This window comes from Daktulosphaira vitifoliae, unplaced genomic scaffold (genome assembly GCF_025091365.1).
Source record: "Daktulosphaira vitifoliae isolate Bord-2020 unplaced genomic scaffold, ASM2509136v1 Scaffold_5, whole genome shotgun sequence".
Classification (NCBI taxonomy): domain Eukaryota; kingdom Metazoa; phylum Arthropoda; class Insecta; order Hemiptera; family Phylloxeridae; genus Daktulosphaira; species Daktulosphaira vitifoliae.
Window position 1 is genome coordinate 30,527,584 of NW_026099576.1, and position 22,125 is coordinate 30,549,708.

The 22,125-nt window shown below is 24.1% G+C and overlaps 1 protein-coding gene across 1 annotated transcript; it reads left to right on the forward strand.

Annotated features, from left to right (window-relative positions):
• Positions 1-150: 150 nt before the first annotated feature.
• LOC126908383 (uncharacterized) lies at positions 151-21,729 on the forward strand. Its single transcript, XM_050690393.1, has 3 exons — positions 151-221; positions 17,966-18,199; positions 21,322-21,729. Exons 2-3 carry the CDS (start codon positions 17,987-17,989, stop codon positions 21,475-21,477), a joined length of 369 nt encoding a protein of 122 aa, XP_050546350.1. The 5' UTR covers positions 151-221; positions 17,966-17,986; the 3' UTR covers positions 21,478-21,729.
• The last annotated feature ends 396 nt before the right edge of the window (positions 21,730-22,125 follow it).

The window sequence follows — 22,125 nt, forward strand, 5'->3', positions numbered from 1 at the left end:
AACTAAAATATTTATTCTATATCATGTTATTCAATGACGCAAATAAAAAAAACTGAAGGTGGTTACTGTAGGATATATTTGAAAGTGAAGAACATGCGCGACTCCCCTTTTCAAGGGATTTTGCGCTTGTTTTCCGCACTTATAAAACTACTGGCCCTCCAGAGTTTGGTTTATTATTGTACCAAGCACTTCAACCGTTACAGGCCACACATCATCAACAGGTAAGGAATCAGAAATATAATTTTATGACTTTTATAGGTATTTAAAAATTTGTCAGTAAAATTATTATATAACATTTGAAATATAATTTGGCACTAATAAGTTATTTGTGATGAAACGATCCTTTAAAATTGAGTATTTTTTAAAATTGTATACATGTTATAATTTTTTATTATTTATTTAAATTTTGTCAAATTTGTATTAATTAGATTAAGATGAAAATGTTTATGTGATCATAATTGAACATTTTATTTTAAGAAATGAAGTGTAAATCATACATTTTTGAAGAATGAGTTATTTGGTATAAATTATTTTTATGAGTAGATTGTGAATTATTATACATTTCTTAGATGCAGTACTATAAAAAATATATATATATTTTCTTATAAAATAACAAATTATTTTCATGATTAAAATTTAGATTTTCACAATATATCATAGATTACATTTAAATGACCCGGAATGACTCAGTCTAGTATATGTATAGGTCGACCGGCCCAGATATACTGAAAATTTAGACTGGGGTAAATGTTTAAGTTACCTCCCACCAAATGATGCCTTTGTACTTCAACACTGGTTGTTCTAATTATTTTTCTTGGATATATTTTAAAAATTACATAAAATATTCCCTTTGTGTTATTTATAAAATTGGTAAAAAAAAACATAAAAAATCCAGCACAGGGGAGTCGCAGCACAGAGGTGACGTGGCATAGTTGGATCAAGTATAATGAAATCTGACAATGATTAAAATCGCTATCAAAAAAAACGCTTCGATGCAAATCTTTAGATAGTGTTTAATTTTAAAAAATTGGTGGATTATTCCAAAAGCTACATGATCTGCTATTTCCTTATTAATATCCTGATTAAGATAAAGTATGTCGAATGAAAAAGGGATTATTAAATAATATTATTTCTCATAAAAAATTGTGTTGATCCATACACTTTTCAATAAGTTATAGCATTATAAAGTTAAAAATGTAAAAAATAAAATCCAGAATTTTCACACAAAAATAGCATTCGGTAGCCATTTTCACCATGAAGACAAAATAAAGTCCAAAATTTTTTTTTTCATCATAAAATACATTACATTATCTTTAATTTAATATATATATATATAAGTGTCAGACTTTCCGGAACATTTTAAAAAGTTAAGTGTAAAAGTAAATTTTTTGTGAAAAAGTTGTCATTTTAAATCCCCCCCTGTGGGCAGATAATGTGTCAGATTTATAAAAAAAATATACCAAATGATAGGTAAAGACATCAAGCATCAAAAAAAAAAATTTATATTGATATGTTCATTTTTGAAAAAGTTATGGCAGTTTTAAGTAAAAAAAATTTCGAAAATTTCGAAAATTAGCGATTTTTAAATTTATAATTTTTTTGGTGGTTACCCCCATTTACAGGGAACGAGGGAAATTTTTTCAATTTTTGAGGGTAATGTCTTCGACTAGATGCGACTAGATTTGTGATCTTTTGACGTATCGTTGAAAGAAATCGGTTCGGTTAGAACTGAGAAAAAGTGGTAACAGACACAAAAAAAAAATAAATAAATAAATGATTTGTTCAATAGTTGTTAACTACCGGTCATTCTTTTAGAATGTTTTCTTATTTTTAGTAAGGTTAAACATGTATAAAAAACCGTAGCACAGTGGGGTAGCGATACAGAGTGGACTTGGCATAGTTGGCATAAGTATTGAACATATCTGACAGTGATTAAAAAACATGAGAATTGCTACGATGCAAATCTATAGATATACGTACAGTATATTTTAAATCTTTAAACCCAACTAAACCAGATTTAATACTTAAAATTATATTCTATAGCGTATAATTTTATGAAATATTAGTGAATTATTCCAAAAGTAACATCAACTCAAAAACTATATTCTGAATAGTAGTTATTTGATTTATAAGTATAATATATGATTATTTAATAATTATTTAAATATTCAGTAATTTATAATTTAATTAAAATAGTAATTAAACTTAGTATGAAATTGATATTCAATAATTTAATATTGTATATTATACGGAGAAATTATAAAAAATTATAAAGTAGTTGTATATTTCGTTACTTCAATAGCAATTGTCTATAAAAATTGAAAAGCTTCATTCAAAACTTTTCGGAAAATAATTTAAATTAATTTGGTCAAAACTGGTCTAAAAGGAGTTATCATACTTTATACAAAAATATACTTTTTATAAACCAATTTTTGCACTGATTTTATATCTGCAATTAGATTTTTTCTATCACCTCTAATATATAAGATTATTTCTAATCAGTAAAAAACGGATATTAAAAAAATAATATATATATATATAAATAATAACCAAAATAATCTAGGTAAAAATGAAATTCAACAACAGATTAGCGGACGGAAATAAGTGAAATTAGGTGAAATTAACATAGAAATGTTATGAAAAATTCAAGTAAAAAACTTGAAAAACGGTAATTTTTACACCAAAATAATATTTTTTGTCTAACTTCGGGGACAAATAGAAGACAAGACATCAGGATAAATATTTTTTTAATTTATAGTACATATCATAAACTTCAATTGAACATGTACTTAAAGGTCGTAGAATTTTTGGAACATTTTCAAAAGTAATGTTAAAAAAGTTATATGGTCGTATGTTGAAGAAAAAATTTACATTTCATAAGTTTTGAATTCCCTTTGTATAAAGGAAAATGGTCAGATTAAAAATATGTATGTAGAATGAAATGGTATAAAGTATTTATTTAAAAAGAAAAAATTAAGTTATCCATAGATTTTTTTTAAAAATAATAGCATTTTTAAGTGTAAACATAAAATATGAAAATTTTAATACAACATAGCACATTTTTTAACTACGGTTACCGTTTAAACAAAAAAGATAAGTTTTCGGGACTAATTTTTTTTTTAACATATAGAACGTAACATAAGTTTTAATTTAACATGTATTTAAAGTTCGTAGTATTTCCGGAACATTTTCAAAAACTAAGTTAAAAAAACTTAATTTTTGTTCAAAAGTAAATATTTTTAATCACCCCTTATAGTCAGACTGAGGATTGAAATAAAAATAAAATACTAAATGAAAGAGAAATGCCTATGGTAATTATTTATAAAAAAATAATTTTATTTCATTCATTTTTAAAAAAGTTATGGCAGTTTTAAGAAAAAAAATTTTTTTTTTCTTCTTTATTAATGAAATTTACAATCTGTAAAAAAAAAAAAGTTTTACAATAAGTAAATATTTTAGAAAATATACATATATACAATACTTAACATGAGTAGCCTGTGAGGTTGCTCCCATTGGAGTCGCTTGCTATTGAAAATTAATATTTTATTTAATTGCATAATATTAACAATAATAATAATAACATTATATATCAATAATTAGGAGTTTTAATTAAGTAACATTAACAAGATTAAATCATTTATAAAGTTAATAGGTCTCTGCACCAGAAAAAAAAAATTATATATTTTTTTATGTATAATACATAAGTACAAGGGAGTATTTAGACATTTCTAATGGGAGGGCACAAATAAAATTTTTTAAACACAAGCTACTATGAAAATTTTTTTACTCATTTTGATTTAATTATGAGCAAAAATAAAAAGGTTAATATATTCATATTAGCAATGCAGGGTCAATAGGGAGGTCGTACTTCTATCTCTCCTCCCCTATCACGCTACTGTAGTAGTATCATAAACTATTTTATTATATACAGTATTAAAGTATTTATAGCGTTTTATAAGCAATAAACATTACTTTTGTATGTTTATAATTACAGTTATTATTTACTCATACAACAATATTCATTTTAAAACTTACATCCCAACAAAAGAGTAGACACAATTGAAACTACTCATTTCTTTCATTCTGCGTAAATTAAAATATAATTACAGTTTTTAATGTTCAACCGAAATCTCTTTCAAAATTTTTCAACGAATCAAACACTATGTTTTATGTAAATAGAATTATTTTTAGGTTATAATAAAAAACGTTCTTTTGTATCGAATAAATTACCTAAGTAGATTATTAATAAAAAAAAATAAAATAATTTTCTTAAATATTAAGATTTAACAACCATTACAGTTGGAAGTAAAAAACATAACAATTCAAAGTGGATCAATTTTAAATCGAAGTTATAATATAAATTAAGAGGATACCATACAGATGATAAAATAGTTATAAGCATATTTTTCACGGGACAACTTTATTTGATTTGTATTAATATGAGAGTCCCAAAGTTTTACCAAATTATTGATGAAAAAATTATCTGTGATCTATTATTTTTATTTTTTCATTTATGAAAATATTTCTAATGTTTTATATTCATTAATAAATTTTAAGTAAAATTCATTATAATTTCGTTAATTTTAATGTTCAATAAATAACTTTAGAGTTGCGTTATCATAATTATAAAAACACTAGATCATAAATAAATTTATAATTTACTGAAGAAATTGAAGACTGCGGCGTCAGAAAGACTTGATCAAAATTGCCCTTCGCCCCCAAAGAAGAGTGACGTCATTTACTTAAAACATACTTTCTTACGATCAACAAAATAAGTTACCTTAAACATAATGTTTCCCAATAGATATTGTTCTTTTAAATTTTAAAAATGGTTTTTATGCAGTCATTTAATTAAATACAATTTAAGGTAATGACTGTAGATGAGGAATGGGTGCTATTATTTTTATCACTAGTCATTTCTTAGTCATACAGTTTCTTCCGCCTAGGTATGAAAATGAGGAGAATAACTTTCAAATTACTGATCCAAAAATTGTTATCGACCAGTCATTTTTTTAATTAGTTCAACTTTATTTTATATATTAGTTTAATATATATGGTGCCGTTGAAAAATATAAAGTTGACAACCCTATGAGATATAAGGGATTAACCTAAAAACTATTTTATAACATATAAATGCATATGTAACTAACAAAAACTAGAAAAAATTTTTTTCAAAACAATTATTATTTTAAGAGAAATTGAGTGGTTAGCGTTAAAAGAACTCTGTATTTATTGAGATATGTTTTATAATGTTGAACACTACTGGCCGATACTCACGATAAAAATGTCGATTTTAATGTTAAATAAATGAGCAGGTAATCTTTTAATATGACATTTACATATAACATATTTTAACATAACATGTTCTTAACATTTATTAATTTATGTTCTAAAATTATTTTTTACAATTTGGACCTTCATTTGAATGTAACTAAATATGTCATTAAAATATCTCATTTTATATTGTATCTTAATTTCCATACAATTATAAATAAGTAATTTAGTTAGAAATCAGAATTTCAAAGCATTAAAATTTCTTTTTATAAAAATATTAACTATTTCTTTTCTTATCATACAAATTCGTGTTTTTTTGTGAATAGTAACATCTTTTAATAAATTTAAAAATTAAATTAAAAATAATATTGCTTAGTATAGTCGGACACAAATAGAATGGGATTCTTATATTTATGGCCTCCATTAAAAACCCCATACTTACCATTTAGCTTATGACTTGAAAAATCCTCTTCTAGAAATGTAAATCTCATTTCACCAGTATTAGTGAAATGCCCCCGACAAAATTCTTTTGTATCTGTCTTACAATGGGCCAAAAATCATTTATGCAAAAAAAAATAAACCTATGACGAATTATTGATTTTGATATGTTTCATAGAAATAATCCTAAGTACAAGGTCATGTTTGTAGTGATATATTTTTTATGGCTATTTAAAATTAAAATGTTTGTTTTTAACCATTATTTTAGGTAAATTACTACTTGTTTTCATTGAACATTAATATTTTTTAAATTTAGTTAAGGCTACTAATAATGAAAAGTACAAGTTTTTATATTTTAAATTAAAGCTGTACATATATACATACACACATTTTGTAGATGAAGTATTTCAGATTCCAAAAAAAAATTCTGCCTGTGACGAAAATTGAGGGCTAGATGAGTAATCGTGTATAAGCCTATGACTTTATGTAATTGTGCCTGATTTTAATATATATATATATTTATTTAATCCAGTAAGAATTTAGTTTTGGACTACTGTGTGCATTTTAGATGGGTATACAAGACAATGGACTAATCAGTGATCACTAAATTTCTTATGAATTAATAATATTTTTAAGATTTTTTTCTGGTTTCATTTAGCAATAATTATATCTCGATTTATGATTAGTTAAATTAAACCAGTTATATACGTAAATAATACAATTTTAAGGAGAAAAAAGAAAGATGTAGCTATATTTTTTGTGAAAATTAAAGTAAGTATTATATTTGTACTTCTGCAAAGAAAAAATTATATTTTATATTATACTTTTGAAAACATTACTTGAGACATAGTTAACGGATTATTCTGTATAATAATTCATTCGTGGATTACTTCAAAATTATGATATAAAAAGTAAATCGTAAAACAATAAGGCTTTTACATATGAATTTTTAGTTTTTAATGAACTGACTAGAGAAGGTCTCAATAAAAATGAATGTCGACTTCAAAAAAATTCCATAAAAATCCCATTGAAAAATGTCTAAAATCGCCTTTAAGCACGATAATTACTGGATAATAGATATTATTTATTTCCACACTTTCAATAATTGAAATACATTAAAAAAATAATTTAAATACAATTATTGTATTTAAATTCAACATTTTTTATATTTTAAAGTTTAGTTTTTCTAATGGGTTAACTGTGTTTAACTTTAGAGTAAAATCTATACTAATACATAATTTAGGATGTTATACAGCTTCAACATACTACTTTTATTAAAAACCACAATACAAACAAGTACAACATTAATAAAATCTACCTAGTCCGTTATTATACCCAACAAACACTAATTAAATAAATTTAAGAACAATAGTGTAGTTAATAACGAGAATATTTTAGAAAGTATTATTGAATCAAACAAAATTTAAAGCATACTTTTTTGTCTTATTATTCAAACAAATTTAATTTTGAAATGTAAATAAATTTTTTACAGATTATTTCGACATCGCTCAATTAATGTATATTCATATAATATTTCAGTTTCTGTTGACTCAGTAAAATTGTTTTAAAATAAACAGCCGATTTATACCCCACTATAATTACAAAAAACAGCAGTGGACTTTTTTAAATTTATATAACGAACATTAGCCTTTTAACATTAGCCACTTAATTACTCTTAAAATAATAAATTCCTTTTGGCTTCTGTTAGTTACATATGTATTTTCATTTATCTGGTATAGATTATTTTTTATGTTTACTCCTTATATATTATAAAAGTGTCAACTTAATTTTTTTAGATGACAAAATACCTAAGTAACTACCTTATAAAAGTGAAAATTAAGAAAATTACTGATTGATAATAACTTTTGGACCAGCATTCTAGAAGTTATTAATAATTTAAAGTCTCGACTGGAGGTGAACCTCGGGATCTGATATTTTTACAGTAATTTAATGTTACGTATTACAAACAAAAAGAAATGTAAGTTTTAGGTTTTAAAATTTTAATTTTTAATATTTTTTAGTTTTAAATTAATAATGTTTTTAATATTGTTTGAATTTTAAATAACATTTTATATTTTTTAAAGAGATTCATTATGTATGTTATTATTTGAAAAAATTAAATTGACACGTATAAAGACATAAAGAATGAATTATAAAAATATTTTTAGTAGATAAATTGAGATACAAATGTAACTAATAAATGCCAAAAAAAAATATTTTAAGAGCAATAGAGTGGCTAGTGTTAAAAGAATCACTGTATATTAATTATTATTTGAAAAAAAAATATGACTTAATATAAGTTTTTAAGTTAAATGTATAAAAATCTAACATGAATCATCTGAGGTAAAATTTCTATTTTAAATAAATAAAATAACAAAAAAAAAAATCAATATCTTTTTATGGATTTATAGTTTTGGTTACATTATTATGACAGAGCGTCTTTAATAGTTGAAAATTTACTATATTTCCTAACTTAACTTATAAAGGAAATTAAAAACAAATGCAATTTTAAAAACAATATAACGTTACACGGATATTAATATAGATTGTGATATCAATAGTTTAAAAGAAATAATATGATATTTAATGTTATAGTCTAGTAAAGGGATGATACTACTTTATTTGAAAACTAATACACATATACTGTGTACAAATGAATAGTATTTTATTAATTCCCTTTTTAATGATTCATTGAAAAATGTGAAATAATCTCATTTAAAATTAAAAATTATTATCCAATTATATTTTATGCTTTGATGATAATTAATCATCGAATTGTATACGATTATAAAACTACTAATAATTTAATTTGAGAATTTATTTGTTATTTAATTATAAACTAAACAAAATAGTCTTTAGACAATTTAATTGTTTTATCAAACACATTAAATAAAACATAAGAGGTTGTAACTATTACTGTCTAATATGTGAGCTATAATTAATGTTGTTACAACAGTAAAATGGTTCAAATTAATTTGTGTAGAATGAAAATGATAAATTATGTTAGACTAACATCAGTCTAAGTACTCATTTACGATACATGTGTAAAGAGACAAATGCTAAAAATTTAATATAATGTTATAACATTGAAATAAAGATCAAATATAAATTGATAAAATTGCTGACTTCTATTAGCACAATAAGGGGTGTAGAGGAGTCTTAGCTCTCCTAATTCTATTGTATATCTTTTCCCCAAAAATTTATGAAAATTATATTTAAATTTATAAAGAAATATTTTAAAAAAGAGAAAAAATTAAATTAGATCCCCCAAAAATTTTGTGTAAATAGCACCTATGCTGACTACTGAATTAAAAATATTTTTTCTTATTATAATAACATTTATAAATTTTTCATTAACTTTAATTTTCAATTCAGGTTTAATGACAAGTCAAATCAATTACGTTTTGAAATAACAAGATTATTTATAAAACTTCTGAATATTTATGTTAATGCATGTATATTAACTTATATGATTAAGCATGAATCAGGGAGATGGGACCTGTTGTTATAACCTTTCAAAATTTTTCATTACTATCAGATTACATGTAAAAAACCACTTCATTTATTTTTAAGTAATTTGACCAAAATTAAAGATAGTATTTTTTAAGATTTCCCAAACTCTTTATTGTAATTTATAAAATTAATAACATGTATAAAAATCTGAAAAATAATTTTTCTTTTAAAAAATATATTTTATATTTATAAAATATGATTAGTTACAATCATATCCCTTTTAATTTAGTCTTTACTGATATTAACTAAAACATAGATTGCGGATTTATATAATACTACGTATAAATTTTGAACAAGCCTTACACCTGGAATAAAACGTGATACATTAAATATTATAATCACACTAATTGTATATAATTAATGATAATTAACAACAATAGACTACACTGTGGTAGAAAATAGACTGTAGTGCTCTTGTTGTAGCCTTAATACTTGCATATGATTATCTCTAAATTAAGGGTGACGGTATTTCATTCACAGACATTTGTAACAAAGTACTAATTGGTTATCATGTAAGTGTCTGAATTTCTTCATCAATTATATGCTATGGAACTATTATTTATTTTTTATAATTTAACTTTGGTATTTAATGCGGGGCGTGAAGTGGCGCATTCAGTTCCCGCTTAAACGCTGATATTTAGGTGCTCTATTTGTAGTTAGTTCCTGGATGGGTGACCATATAATAATTTTAACAGTGACACACACCTTACCCCCTTCCTGGTTTTCTCGGCCATGATGAGATTGAGTCAGGTAGTCCGCCAGTTTAAAAATCATGTCAAGTCAATATGATATAGCTACCCTAAATAATTGGGATAAAAGCTAAGAAGATGATGATGAGTTTTGGTATTTAATCCATTAAACTAAGAGCATATAAAACATTCAATAAAAAGTGTTTGAATGTAACAAATTTAGTATGTATACTGAAACTTATAATATATTACTCACGCCACTCGATGTGAAAATTTAAATCCATATTATTGAACCCTCATCAGCCTTCAAACTAAAACTTTGTTTTTTACTTACTGTATAGGTTGTATAAGGTGAATGATTTTAGTAAAATTGTGTTAATCTATATTAAAAGTAAATTGAATCTCTTTAACTGTATAAAAACTATTTATGATGCATGTGTTACTTTAAATAATAGAAAATAGTAATTGTCTACAATCAAATAAAGACTGAGGTAAATGTTTTAAATCAGTTGTACAATAACATCAGGAGGCGTTAGTAAAATATTTTGTATGCATGTTCCCCTAAGACAAAATCTTGATAACGCCTTTAGTTTAAGATTAAATAAATTATTAATCATTAGGACCTGCACCTATATTTTCGAAAATCAAAATTTAGAGTAAACTGGGATAAGTGTCTACACAAGTTAAGAGTCCAATATTGAAATAAATCATTTAATTTTAAAGTTATGAACCACAGATTGTTAAATATCAAATCTTGAACCATTTGAACTTAGTAAATTTATTATATAACAGTTTTTAATGTTATAAATAAATGTTTACTCCAACTTTTCTTTCTGTATTCAAATCTTTATTTTTATAAAGAAAAAAATTTTTTAAATTTTAAAAAAAAAAAAAATTTGACTGGCAGCTACTAATTTTAAAACCAATATAATTATATATGATCATAAATTATTATTTAAACATTTTTCATAAATTTAAAAATATTATCGCAGAAGTAAAATAACGAAATATGTTTCTAAGACTGGAAACATAATTTTACAAGTTTGAGTTCGAACACAATAAAAGTTATTTTGAGTTAACGGTTTAGTTCTGGTTCTTCTCTTTAAAAAAATTAATCATATTTATTATCTATTAGCTTTTATTTAAAAATAAATCGTTTTGTTAAGGTAACCAGCTTTTTCACTAATGGCATCTAAACAATATGATTGATACTTCACTTTTATATAGTATTTTTTTCTCCAGAGGAATATGTGTATAAAAATAATTGACAGTGCCTAAGTATACTTCATAAACGGGATGGTGTGTCCAAGGGCGATAAACACTTACTGAGCTATGAACGTGCACATTGATTGATATAATAAGCGAGTATAGGTATACAAATTACAATTTATCATTTTACAGGCCAAGTCCCCAAAGACTGAGTTTATCTCTATTTTATAAAACTAAATTTTTTAAGAAAATTTCGCTATTAAAATTTGTTTCCATAAGATGTAACTTAAGAAATTAGAATTATGTATTCATAATTCTATGAAACTAATAATAAGTATAAAATACTTTTAATTAAATAATAATAGGAAAGATTTTAATTATATTTAACTTGTCACCTTGATAATAATCTATCAAATAATTTATAAAATAATATTTGTAGTAGTTTTATTTTTCTAACTGTTAAAATAAACGTTAAACTTTCATTAGATTAAATAATATATTTGACAACTATAAGCAAAAAATTTCCATTATAAATTAATTTTATAATCATTTTCCTAAATGTAATGAATAATAGAGAAGAATGGCTTAAAACCGCTACATTTAGAGTAAAATATAAAATAACACAAAGAAATGTTGCTTAAACTAATTTTAACATTAACACAGTTAATGTTCTTATTTTATTCGTTTTTTAATATACTTTTGAAAGGATTATTTGTTTTTAGATTTTAATAAATTTTAAAGATATAATGTACTGAACTATCTTAGTAATGTATGATTTAATTTCCTATTACAAGCCCTTTTAAAATAAAAATATCAATTGTTCAGTATTACATAATTCTTTTGGTCAAGTATTTCTATTGTCCTTACAATAATAGATTTATTTGTACTTCAGTAACGTAGGTGTACAATTAAGGTCCTAAAAAAATCTCAACATCTCATCGTAAAATAATAAAAATCCCTTTTCCAAATTGTTTGTTATGATCTGACATAGAATGTAAAATTAAAATTATTATATATTGAAAAAATAAAAGTTTGTAATAAAATAATAACGTATAAGTCATAAATCAACTTAAAACCATTTTACAGATATTTCAACCATTATAAAAAGAAGCAATTGGATACCCTTTAGTTTCTGAAATATAAACTAAAATGTAAAATAATACAATAAATTAAGTTTAATGAAATAATGATGTTTGCATATCAAATTCCATGATGTTATCTTATTACAATGTTATTTAATTCAATGAAAAAAACTCAATTTTCAATTAAGAGTAGAAGATGTAACCTGGACATTATTATTTTTTGTAACCTATACTTCGTCATCTTAAAAATGTTGAGTTCGAAATATTATTGTTTTGTAATATTTGAAGGTTACATTGCCAATGCCCTTTTAAACATTTTGTTGAGTAAATTTTAAGTAAAAATTAGATAACAAAATTTCTTATTAATGTTTTGTAGTTAAGGTTTTAGAGCATTTTAAAATTTGTGTAATTTGAATTTTTACTTTTTATGTTTAATAAATGGTATCAAACGTCGGTATTTGTTATTACGGAAAAAATAGATAAGAACGAAAACTTCTCATACTAAATATTGGTTGTAGGTACAATTTGTCTGTAAAAATTATCATTGCTAATAGAAATTAATTGAAATGAAAAACGCATAAAACAACAATATTATTTTTATCTATTATTATTACTATTATGTTTGAAATGTTCAATATTTTATTTTGTCTATCTAATTAGGCGTTTTATCAATATTATCGACCAATATCACATTGAATAATTAATGTTCAATATACTCAATAAACTTGTTTATTGATACGTCGCGTTAAATTTTTATTTACTGATTAGCTTTAATTTAAGATATATATAAAAGTGTCAGAGTTTCCGGAACACTTTCAAAAGTTAAGTTTAAAATGTTAATTTTTCGTAAAAAAGTTGTCATTTTAAATCCTCCCCTGTGGGCAGTTTAAGTGTCAGATTTACAAAAAATATACCAAATGAAAGTTAAAGACATTATATATCTATAAAAAAAAAAATTATATTAATTTGATCATTTTTAAAAAAGTTATGGCAGTTTTAAGTAAAAAAAATTGAAAAAATTTCGAAAATTAGTGATTTTTAAATTTGTAAATTTTTTGGAGATTTCTCCCATTTATAGGGAAAGAGGGAAATTTATTCAATTTTTGAGGATTATGTCTTCGACTAGATACGATTTGTGATTTTTTGACGAACCGTTGAAAGAAACAGGTTCGGTTATAGCTGATAAATAGTGGTAACAGACACAAAAAAAAAACACATCATAGTAAAAGAAATACCTTCTCAGCTTCGTATCGAAGTTAAAAAACAATTTTAAATATTATTATTTAATAAGAAATTTAGTGGTTGACGATAAATCAATTACTATAAATTCTCTTAGTTTGACAATGTAGTTATAAGTTGCTAGTTATTAGTACTAGTATTTTTATGTCAAAAACTAAGTGCATATAATTCTTCTCTTCTTTCTGGTATCACAACTCTTCAAAAGCCGCCCTCAACACTTTATTTCACTCTTCTCAATTTTGTACTTTTTCTTCCCAGTTAGGTATCCCTAGTTTTTAAGTCTTGCTTTAATCCATCTATCCATCGCTTTTTTGGACGTCCTCTGGGTCTCTTATCTGTGGATTTCTACATTATCATTCAAATTCAGCCCTATGACTTTTGCTTCACTGATGAGAGCTGCATTATATTCTTCCCAACTATATTCAAATCATTTGAAAAACCTAAAATACTAATCTTGTTTGTGCCGATGTCACGATTATCCCTTTGTATACTCTGTACAACTTATCTAGTGCAGTATTAAACTTATATTTCACAGTAATGGTGAAAGAGCGTCACCTTGCTTTAAGCCTGTTACAACTTGGAATTCTACGGATAGTACATTGTCGACACTCACTTGATATTTTGTATCATTCATGCATGCTTTTGTCAGGGTAATAATCTTACTTTTGATTCCGAATTCGTAAATTATATTATAAAGGCTTTCCCGATGAATAATGTCATAGGCCTTTTTGAAGTCGACAAATACCTGCCACACATTTTGTTTGTATTCAAACTTTTTTTCTATAATCTGCCAAATCACCGATTATTGATCTATAGTAGATTTCTCTTTTTGGAATCCACGTTGGTACTCCTTTATACAATCCTCTGAAAAGGGTTTTAGTCTTCCTAGTAATATCTTTGAGAACACCTTATATAACGTGTTCAGCATATATTAATTAGGTATATCTCTTAGGACTTAGTTCTTAATCGTATTGTACAAATTCGTTCGGATATTGGGTTAAATTCATGTACACAAGATTCATAGACTTTATAGACTGCAAAACCCGTCCCAAAATGATGTCTATTATCCGTTCCTTTATAGTAAATAATAAAGTCGTTCATCTTTATTTACCCTTCATCCGTCCATCTAATTGCTTGTAGTGCCGCGACTATTACTCTATACAAGCTCAACATTTCTGTAAAAGTCTGACATGCACCTGGACGATATAAGTTTAAGGTTTTTCAATTCTCAAGTATACAAAATAGTTAAGAAATATTAATTTGATAATAGAACAAAATTGAAAATGATAAAATTTAAGTTGATAGATCTATCATTAGTCACATAACTCATTAAATATTAATAGTTTTGTCAGAAAGAAAAAACTATCTAATAATTAATGACTATTTTATTATTTGATTTTTATTGGACAAACTGTTATTCACTTAGTTCTGTATTATAAATGTTAAATTATTTTGCAAAGTAAATCTTAATTTAAAATTGTACTTCTATAACTCAATGAAGTTAACATGCACACAAACATTTTCTTTCTGCACCCAGTCAAGAAAATGTTTTTATATTTAATAGAAAGGATTTAGATTATTTGTTTATTTAATCTGTTATAATTAGGCATTATTAGTAAACATAAAATTTTCATTATCCCAAAGCTCAAGCTTATATAGTATACTACACTGTATACAATTATAGTCATTATTAATACGAAAAGTATAATAAATAATAAAGCTTCGTCATTCTTCTATTGTGTAAGAAGTAAAATAAGTATATTATTGTAACAGAATATTTTTTCAAACATTAAAATTATAAAGAGTATTCGAATTTAAACTATTGAGAATTTGAAATTTTTATTAAGTTTAAAATAGTGGTTCATACTTAAGAAATTTATAAATAAGGGTTCTTATCACTGAAAGACAAAAAAAAAAATATTTAATTAGAAATTATTGTAGTTTTTTAAGCCAAATATTTTTTCTCTTTACAAAATTTTTAAATTCTCAATATCTCCTGAGAAAATGAGCGTCTTACCAGATTTTGATCACTTTGTATATGTTATATTTGTTCGACGATTTTTATCATCGTATCACTCGAATAAATATACAGTCTAGAATGAATTTTAGAGTTCATAACTGAATTTATAAAAGTCAAAAATAATAGTAATAGAATATTATACTAAGTTTCATCAAAATCGACAAAAAGATTTGATAGTAATATTTTATCCTTTATAGTAGTGTCATTATTAGATGTATATTAATCTTAAAATTGTTTAAGTGATACAGTGTATAAGTATAGTAAAATTTTATAGGATTGATATTTAAATTTTTTTCACTACTGTTAACCCATTTACGGTTGTGCATACATTTTGTATAGATGTAAATTTTATAAAGTTATTTGAATAAAAAAAAAAAAAAGGATTGATATTTAGCATGATATATTAAATGAAGCATTTTATTATAATAACAAGATCAAATAAAATTTGATAGATTTGCATATTATTTGTTCTGGTAAACCATATGATTACTTTGTAAAATAGAAAGTATTATATTGCTTCACAAAAAGCATAATTACTCACGTTAAAATTGAATAACAATACAAATCCGCAAACAGTGCTGTTGGAATTTCTGAAATCCTATTAATTAATGCCAGTAGCGTGCTGAGTGGATTAAACTTATCATTATAATAATGTATGTGACAACAAGAACTGTTCAAAAATTAAAAAGGATGTTTTATATGAAATTCTCGGTTAATATTTTAATCTAGATTTAAGCGAATCTTTAATATATTTTGCTTTCTCTGGCACGTCGTGGAGCTTCGTATATTTAAATAATAAATAAATGTTGAATCAGTTTGTTTTTCAACATTGTGGAGATTAATATGCTTCAATTACGTATGCGTACACGCATTTAAGGAAACAAGCTACATTAAAAAAAAAAAAAAAAAAACACACACAATATGCATATAACAACATAGTATGTTGTTACATTATATAACATAAACAACGAACAAATAGGATTTTCGGAAGTTTTATTTAAATATACTTTATATGGTTAGAACTATTAAATGTTAAATGTGTTTAAAATACAAGTATTCAAAATTAACCAGTATAAAAATTTTTAGTTATTTAAAAATTAAATTTAAAAAAAAATGTTTTAATAAAATAAAAAATCATATCTAATTCAAATATTCTATTAACATATCTAAGTTAATACCTAATTATAAAAATATGATTATCAACTTACAATGATTTAATTTAAGAGATTACATTACACAAAATAATAATTCGCACAACTCATTAATAAACAACGTTTTATATAATCCCATTCATTATAGAGTATATTAAAAACTATTTCTGTCGTTCAATAATAAACGATTTTTAATATTCCCCAACGAAGTATTTTAAAAACAATAACAGTTAACTATAATACATATTATTTTATCATTATGATCACCAAAGTCTCTACCGCAACTATTTTCTATGTCTTAACTATTCAGCAAAGTTTTACACCGGCTGTCAACCTAACGCAACCTTGTTATGACTGAAGAAACCAGTAAGGATGTGTGTGTGTCACTGTTGAACCCAAACGTATGTGTCACCCCCATTTGGGGAACTAACAGCATACAGCGTACCTTAACATCAGTGCTAAGGCGGCGCCTGAATGATCCACTGCGCCGCACTACTCTATATATTATTTAATAAGTATCAAAATAATAGAGAAACCCCAATGAAAATATTAATAAAAGAACTATAATCTTATAACTTTAGAATAGTACAGTTTTAATTAAACTATATTTCCTAAAAGAAAATATGAGCAGCTATAATAAAACAACCGCTTTACAAAGAATTGAGAAAATCGTATATTATACACAGAAAATAGTACTTTCAATTTATTATATTATAAAATATAGAGTTATAAGAACGTGCTTATTTATTTATATGATTTTTAATCGTACATCCAATAATATTTTAAGAGGGTCAATATAGATGATCGCCTCTTGCTGTTTATATATATATATAATTTTTTTTTTATGTAGCTGATAATAATAAAATGTATCTCTAAATATCTTTTTTTGTAATCTATATGTTTTTTAGAAAATTTTTAGCAAAAAATTTGCTCTAACATAATTTTATAATAAAAAAAATTAAGTCGTCCTCTTAAAATAAGTCATAAAAACCCCTGCTTACAACAGTTCAAAAATGACTACAAGAGCTATCCTAAATAAAATAAAGTAAAAAAGTACCCTCCTCCTATATTAATATTTTTAGTATGAAGTATATTTATATAAAAAAATACCATACAAAATAAAGGCCATACGATTTTTAAAAAAGAAGGGGCAATTAAATTTATATTGTCACCACCTTTTTTTTATTTACTTTCAGGGCGTTTCTCGAAGTATATAATTAATAGGCATAATTAATTAAAACTTACGTCACTTAAACATTAATTCTTTGTATAACATTCAACAATTACATTAGGTCATACTATTTTTAAATTATATATTCAACTAACATTTTTTAACATTATTTTTTTTAGATTTATCCAGTATCATACAAAATGACCAATCAAATTTTACTAATAAACATCGTAGTACTATTAATCACTACAGTTATGTCCCTACTTCCATCAATAAATGGAAATGTAATAGACCAAAGAGCATTACAAAAAGAATTGAGAGAAAGAAATCCTGAAATAATTTCACTGGATGATAAGATGGACTACCGCGATTTCGACGAACCAAACGTTAATGACTATGTATTAAAACCTAAGGTAATTAATATATTTTGTTATTACTCGTTATAAAACCACATTAAAATTACTAAATAATCATAAAAAATATATTAAAAGTACGCTCAAAAGCATTTTAAACATTTTAGTACATGTTTGCCACATTGTTCTCATTTTAGAAAAAGAGCTCTGTACTCTGAAACTCCGCTAAATTTGAAGACCTTTTTTATAATTCAAATTATTAAACATGTGATGAAAAAATTAGTTAAGAACATTGACCTAACTAGAAAGAGCTAAAAGACAGACAAAAAATTAAACCTCTAAAATATAGATAACTATATTTATTGTAGCATAAAAAAAATTAAGTATGAGCAAAAATACCCAAAAAAATTTCATTCTAATTTCGCCTATAGGTTAGGGCTAAGCTCCCTTGAAAGGTTGTTTTAAACTAAAGATCACTTTCTTAAGAAATGTATGGAGCTATTTTTTTTTGAAAGTTGATCTAAGTCCACAAATGATTTCATTATTAATTAAATTTTAATGTCGAATAAGACGTTTGGGTAATAAGTCCGGATTTTTCTTTTAAATTTTTAATATTCTTGTTGATTTAATATTTTCAAAATGCATAACTGCCGAAATAAGGAAAAGTCTTTCATATTACTAAAGGTAAAATAATTTTTATGGAACAAAAAATATTTTTATTTTTATTAAACCCTATGATTTCTGGTAATATTACTGACAAGAAAATTATTATTAGAACTGATTCATTAAAATATTAGTTGACATAAAATAAATTCATTGATATTTGAATTCATAAATATATTGTTACAGCTAATTAAATTTCATAAATATGTTGATGCATTGCTGTTAAATAAAATTATAAAATTACTACGCAGTATTCAATAATATAGAGTTACAAAATAATGTGAACAACAAAAGAATAGTCATTATTTTTATGGTTATGAATTACAATCAAATTAAAATAATAATAATTTATTATTATAAGGCACGTCAAAGAAATATTTGATGTTTGTTACAATTTTTGTTTTTACATGAAAATTGATAAATTTGTTATTCAATAAGTTACTTAAAATATGTTATGAAATACTTTAAGTAATTTGATATTATGATTCAATATTAAAAAAAAAAAAAGCGATGTATTACTGGTAATTTATGATAAAAATATGCTATGAAAAGTATTACGTCAATGAACAACTTGATCCAGTTTTAAACATAAAAAACAGATGTAAGACACTAGATAATTATTGTGACACAAATTTTTGCACTTAAAATATTTATTATACTAAATTATAATGTGTCATTCATATAGACATATTTTTAACAGAATATTGTTATTTTAATTACAATAGCATTTACCATAGTAATATGATAACTTTTATTAAAAATCAAATGTTCAAAAAAATCCAGTAAAACTAAAAATTTTCTTTAAAAAAAAATATTTTTCTAATAATTGGATAATTGAACAACTCCTAATAAATAAACACTCTTGGTATTACTTAAAATATTATATCTTAAGCATCCAAGTCGAGTAATATTGTTAATTTGTAGTGTTAATGATAACATTTAAAATACTTTTTTTTACATTAAATATGCTTAGAACAATTTAAATTCAGTTAAATACAAGGCTTTCTCAGTTTTATTAACTTAGATTCTATATAGTAGAGTAAATGAAATTATTAACTTTCCAGATAATAGAAGTTAATTTTTAATAATATATCTATTATATAATTTCGAAGTTCATTAAATTCTTAAACTACCTTATGAAGTAAAAAGTCAACAATATATTCTAAGTATGCCGAACACTAATTACTAATAGGTTTAGAGTGTGTAACAACCCCCACATCATCTTATGGAGGAATTAGGCCGTGGTAAAACATTTTTATTAAATTTAATTTATTTTAAAGTCAGTTCACTAACTTTGCTATTAAATATTATATTATAAATAATACAGCACAATTTTTTATCGTACATATATTGTAAGAATGTATTAGATTTCATTTTTTTATATTGAGAACAATACTTAAAAATTTGTTGGGGATTGTCACCTTCTCGATCTAACCATTAAATACGGTTCTGACTGCGGGTCAAAATATTAATAAAATTTTTGTAACAGTGAAATATTTATTCCATTCATTTCCTATATAAAATTTTTCAGTTAATCAGAGCACGAAGTCTTGAGTACAATTTTCTCCCTTATACAGGGTGATTTTTTTATCATAACCCACTCAATTACTTGCAGAATAATAATAATTTAAACATTTTTTTTTTCATTATCTTTAGTTACACATTATTCTTGAATTTTTAACTATGTAATACTTTTTAAGTTCATCCCTTATGCCTTGGAAGGGGGTCAACTTTGTTTTTTTAAATGGTAACACATATTTTTAATTTAATAAAATGTTTGAGTTTTTAATCCAATAGTAAATGGCATTTGAATTTTTAATATAATTTTATTAGCTTATTAGATATAAACATTTAAAGTTTCAAAATTTTGAGTTAATATACATGTATAATACACATGGGATTGTAAATACAGGTAGCTAATTGGATTTTTATGACATTGCTGTCTCAGTCACGGATTGTTTATTATCAATTATGATTATCAATAGATATGCTTCTGTATTGTCTGTTAGTGTATTTATAAACTAATAACAATGTGCCTTACTACAATTGATAATAACAATGCTGTGTACCTGCTAATATCGATGTTATAAAAAACCAATTAGCTACCTATATTTGTAATCCCTTCTGTATTATACCTGTATATTAATTCAAAAATTTGAAACTTTAAATGATTATATCTAATAAGCTAATAAAGTTATATTAAAAATTCAAATGCCATTTACTATTAAATTAAAAACTCAAACATTTTATTAAATTAAAAATATGTGTTACCATTTAAAAAAACAAAGTTGACCCCCCTCCAAGGCATAAGGGATGAACTTAAAAAGTATTACATAGTTAAAAATTCGAGAATAATGTGTAACTAAAGATAATAATAAAAAAAAATGTTTAAATTATTATTATTCTGCAAGTAATTGAGTGGGTTATGATAAAAAAATCACCCTGTATATATTTGTCGTAAACTTGTTGCCCTTATGATATTGTTTCAATATTCCAATAACTTGTGAATTGTGTTTCAGGATGATGAACAAAGTTTAGAAAACGCATTAATCAAATATTTGATTACTAGGCAGATAGAAAATCTACGTGCTCGAAGAACAGATATGATCAGAGCCCAAAAAAAAAAAAGCTATTGGAAACAATGCGCTTTCAACGCGGTATCATGTTTTGGTTAAACACTAAATAAGTTGTAATATGCTGATAAATACCTTAATAATGTCTCAAATCAATGATTATACATCACAGCTTTGATCCTAAATGCTATCGGTTATTGTGTACTCTGTTTATCATTTTTTTTTTTTTTCTGAAGTGGCATTGTACCACGAAAGCATATTCATAATTTGATATTTTACTCATAGATTTTGTATCAATATGATAACATAAGATTTGTGTAATATCATTTTGGGATTAAAAATCACTAAAATTTACTGAGTATTTAATAATCACTCATATCGCTCAAATAATTTTGTGAATTAATAAGATTTAATACCTTTCCTATAATATATTTTCACACGCCACTTATTTTTGACATATTTACTTAATGTTGTTTAGCTTTTGTGTACCTATTCGAAGTAACTAATAGCAAAAAATGATTTTAGATTGATTAACTTATAAATAAAATAAATAAGTGTTAAATATTTTACAATTAAATAAATAGAAGTTTTGGTTCGTTATAAATATTAAATCATTACTTGTATTTTTTGCCGGAAAAATTATTATACCGAAAGTAATTGGTAAATACTGAATACTTAATATTTACACAGCAAAAATGGAATAAATCGTAATACTTTCAAATGTACTTACAAAACGCATATTGCTATCTC

What these genes read in the sequence shown, in the direction of transcription:
- LOC126908383 (XM_050690393.1), top strand. Translation starts at nt 17,987, where the DNA reads ATGACCAATCAAATTTTACTAATAAACATCGTAGTACTATTAATCACT. An exon ending in ACTATGTATTAAAACCTAAG is followed by an intron (nt 18,200 to 21,321) that starts GTAATTAATATA and finishes ATTGTGTTTCAG; the next exon opens with GATGATGAACAAAGTTTAGA.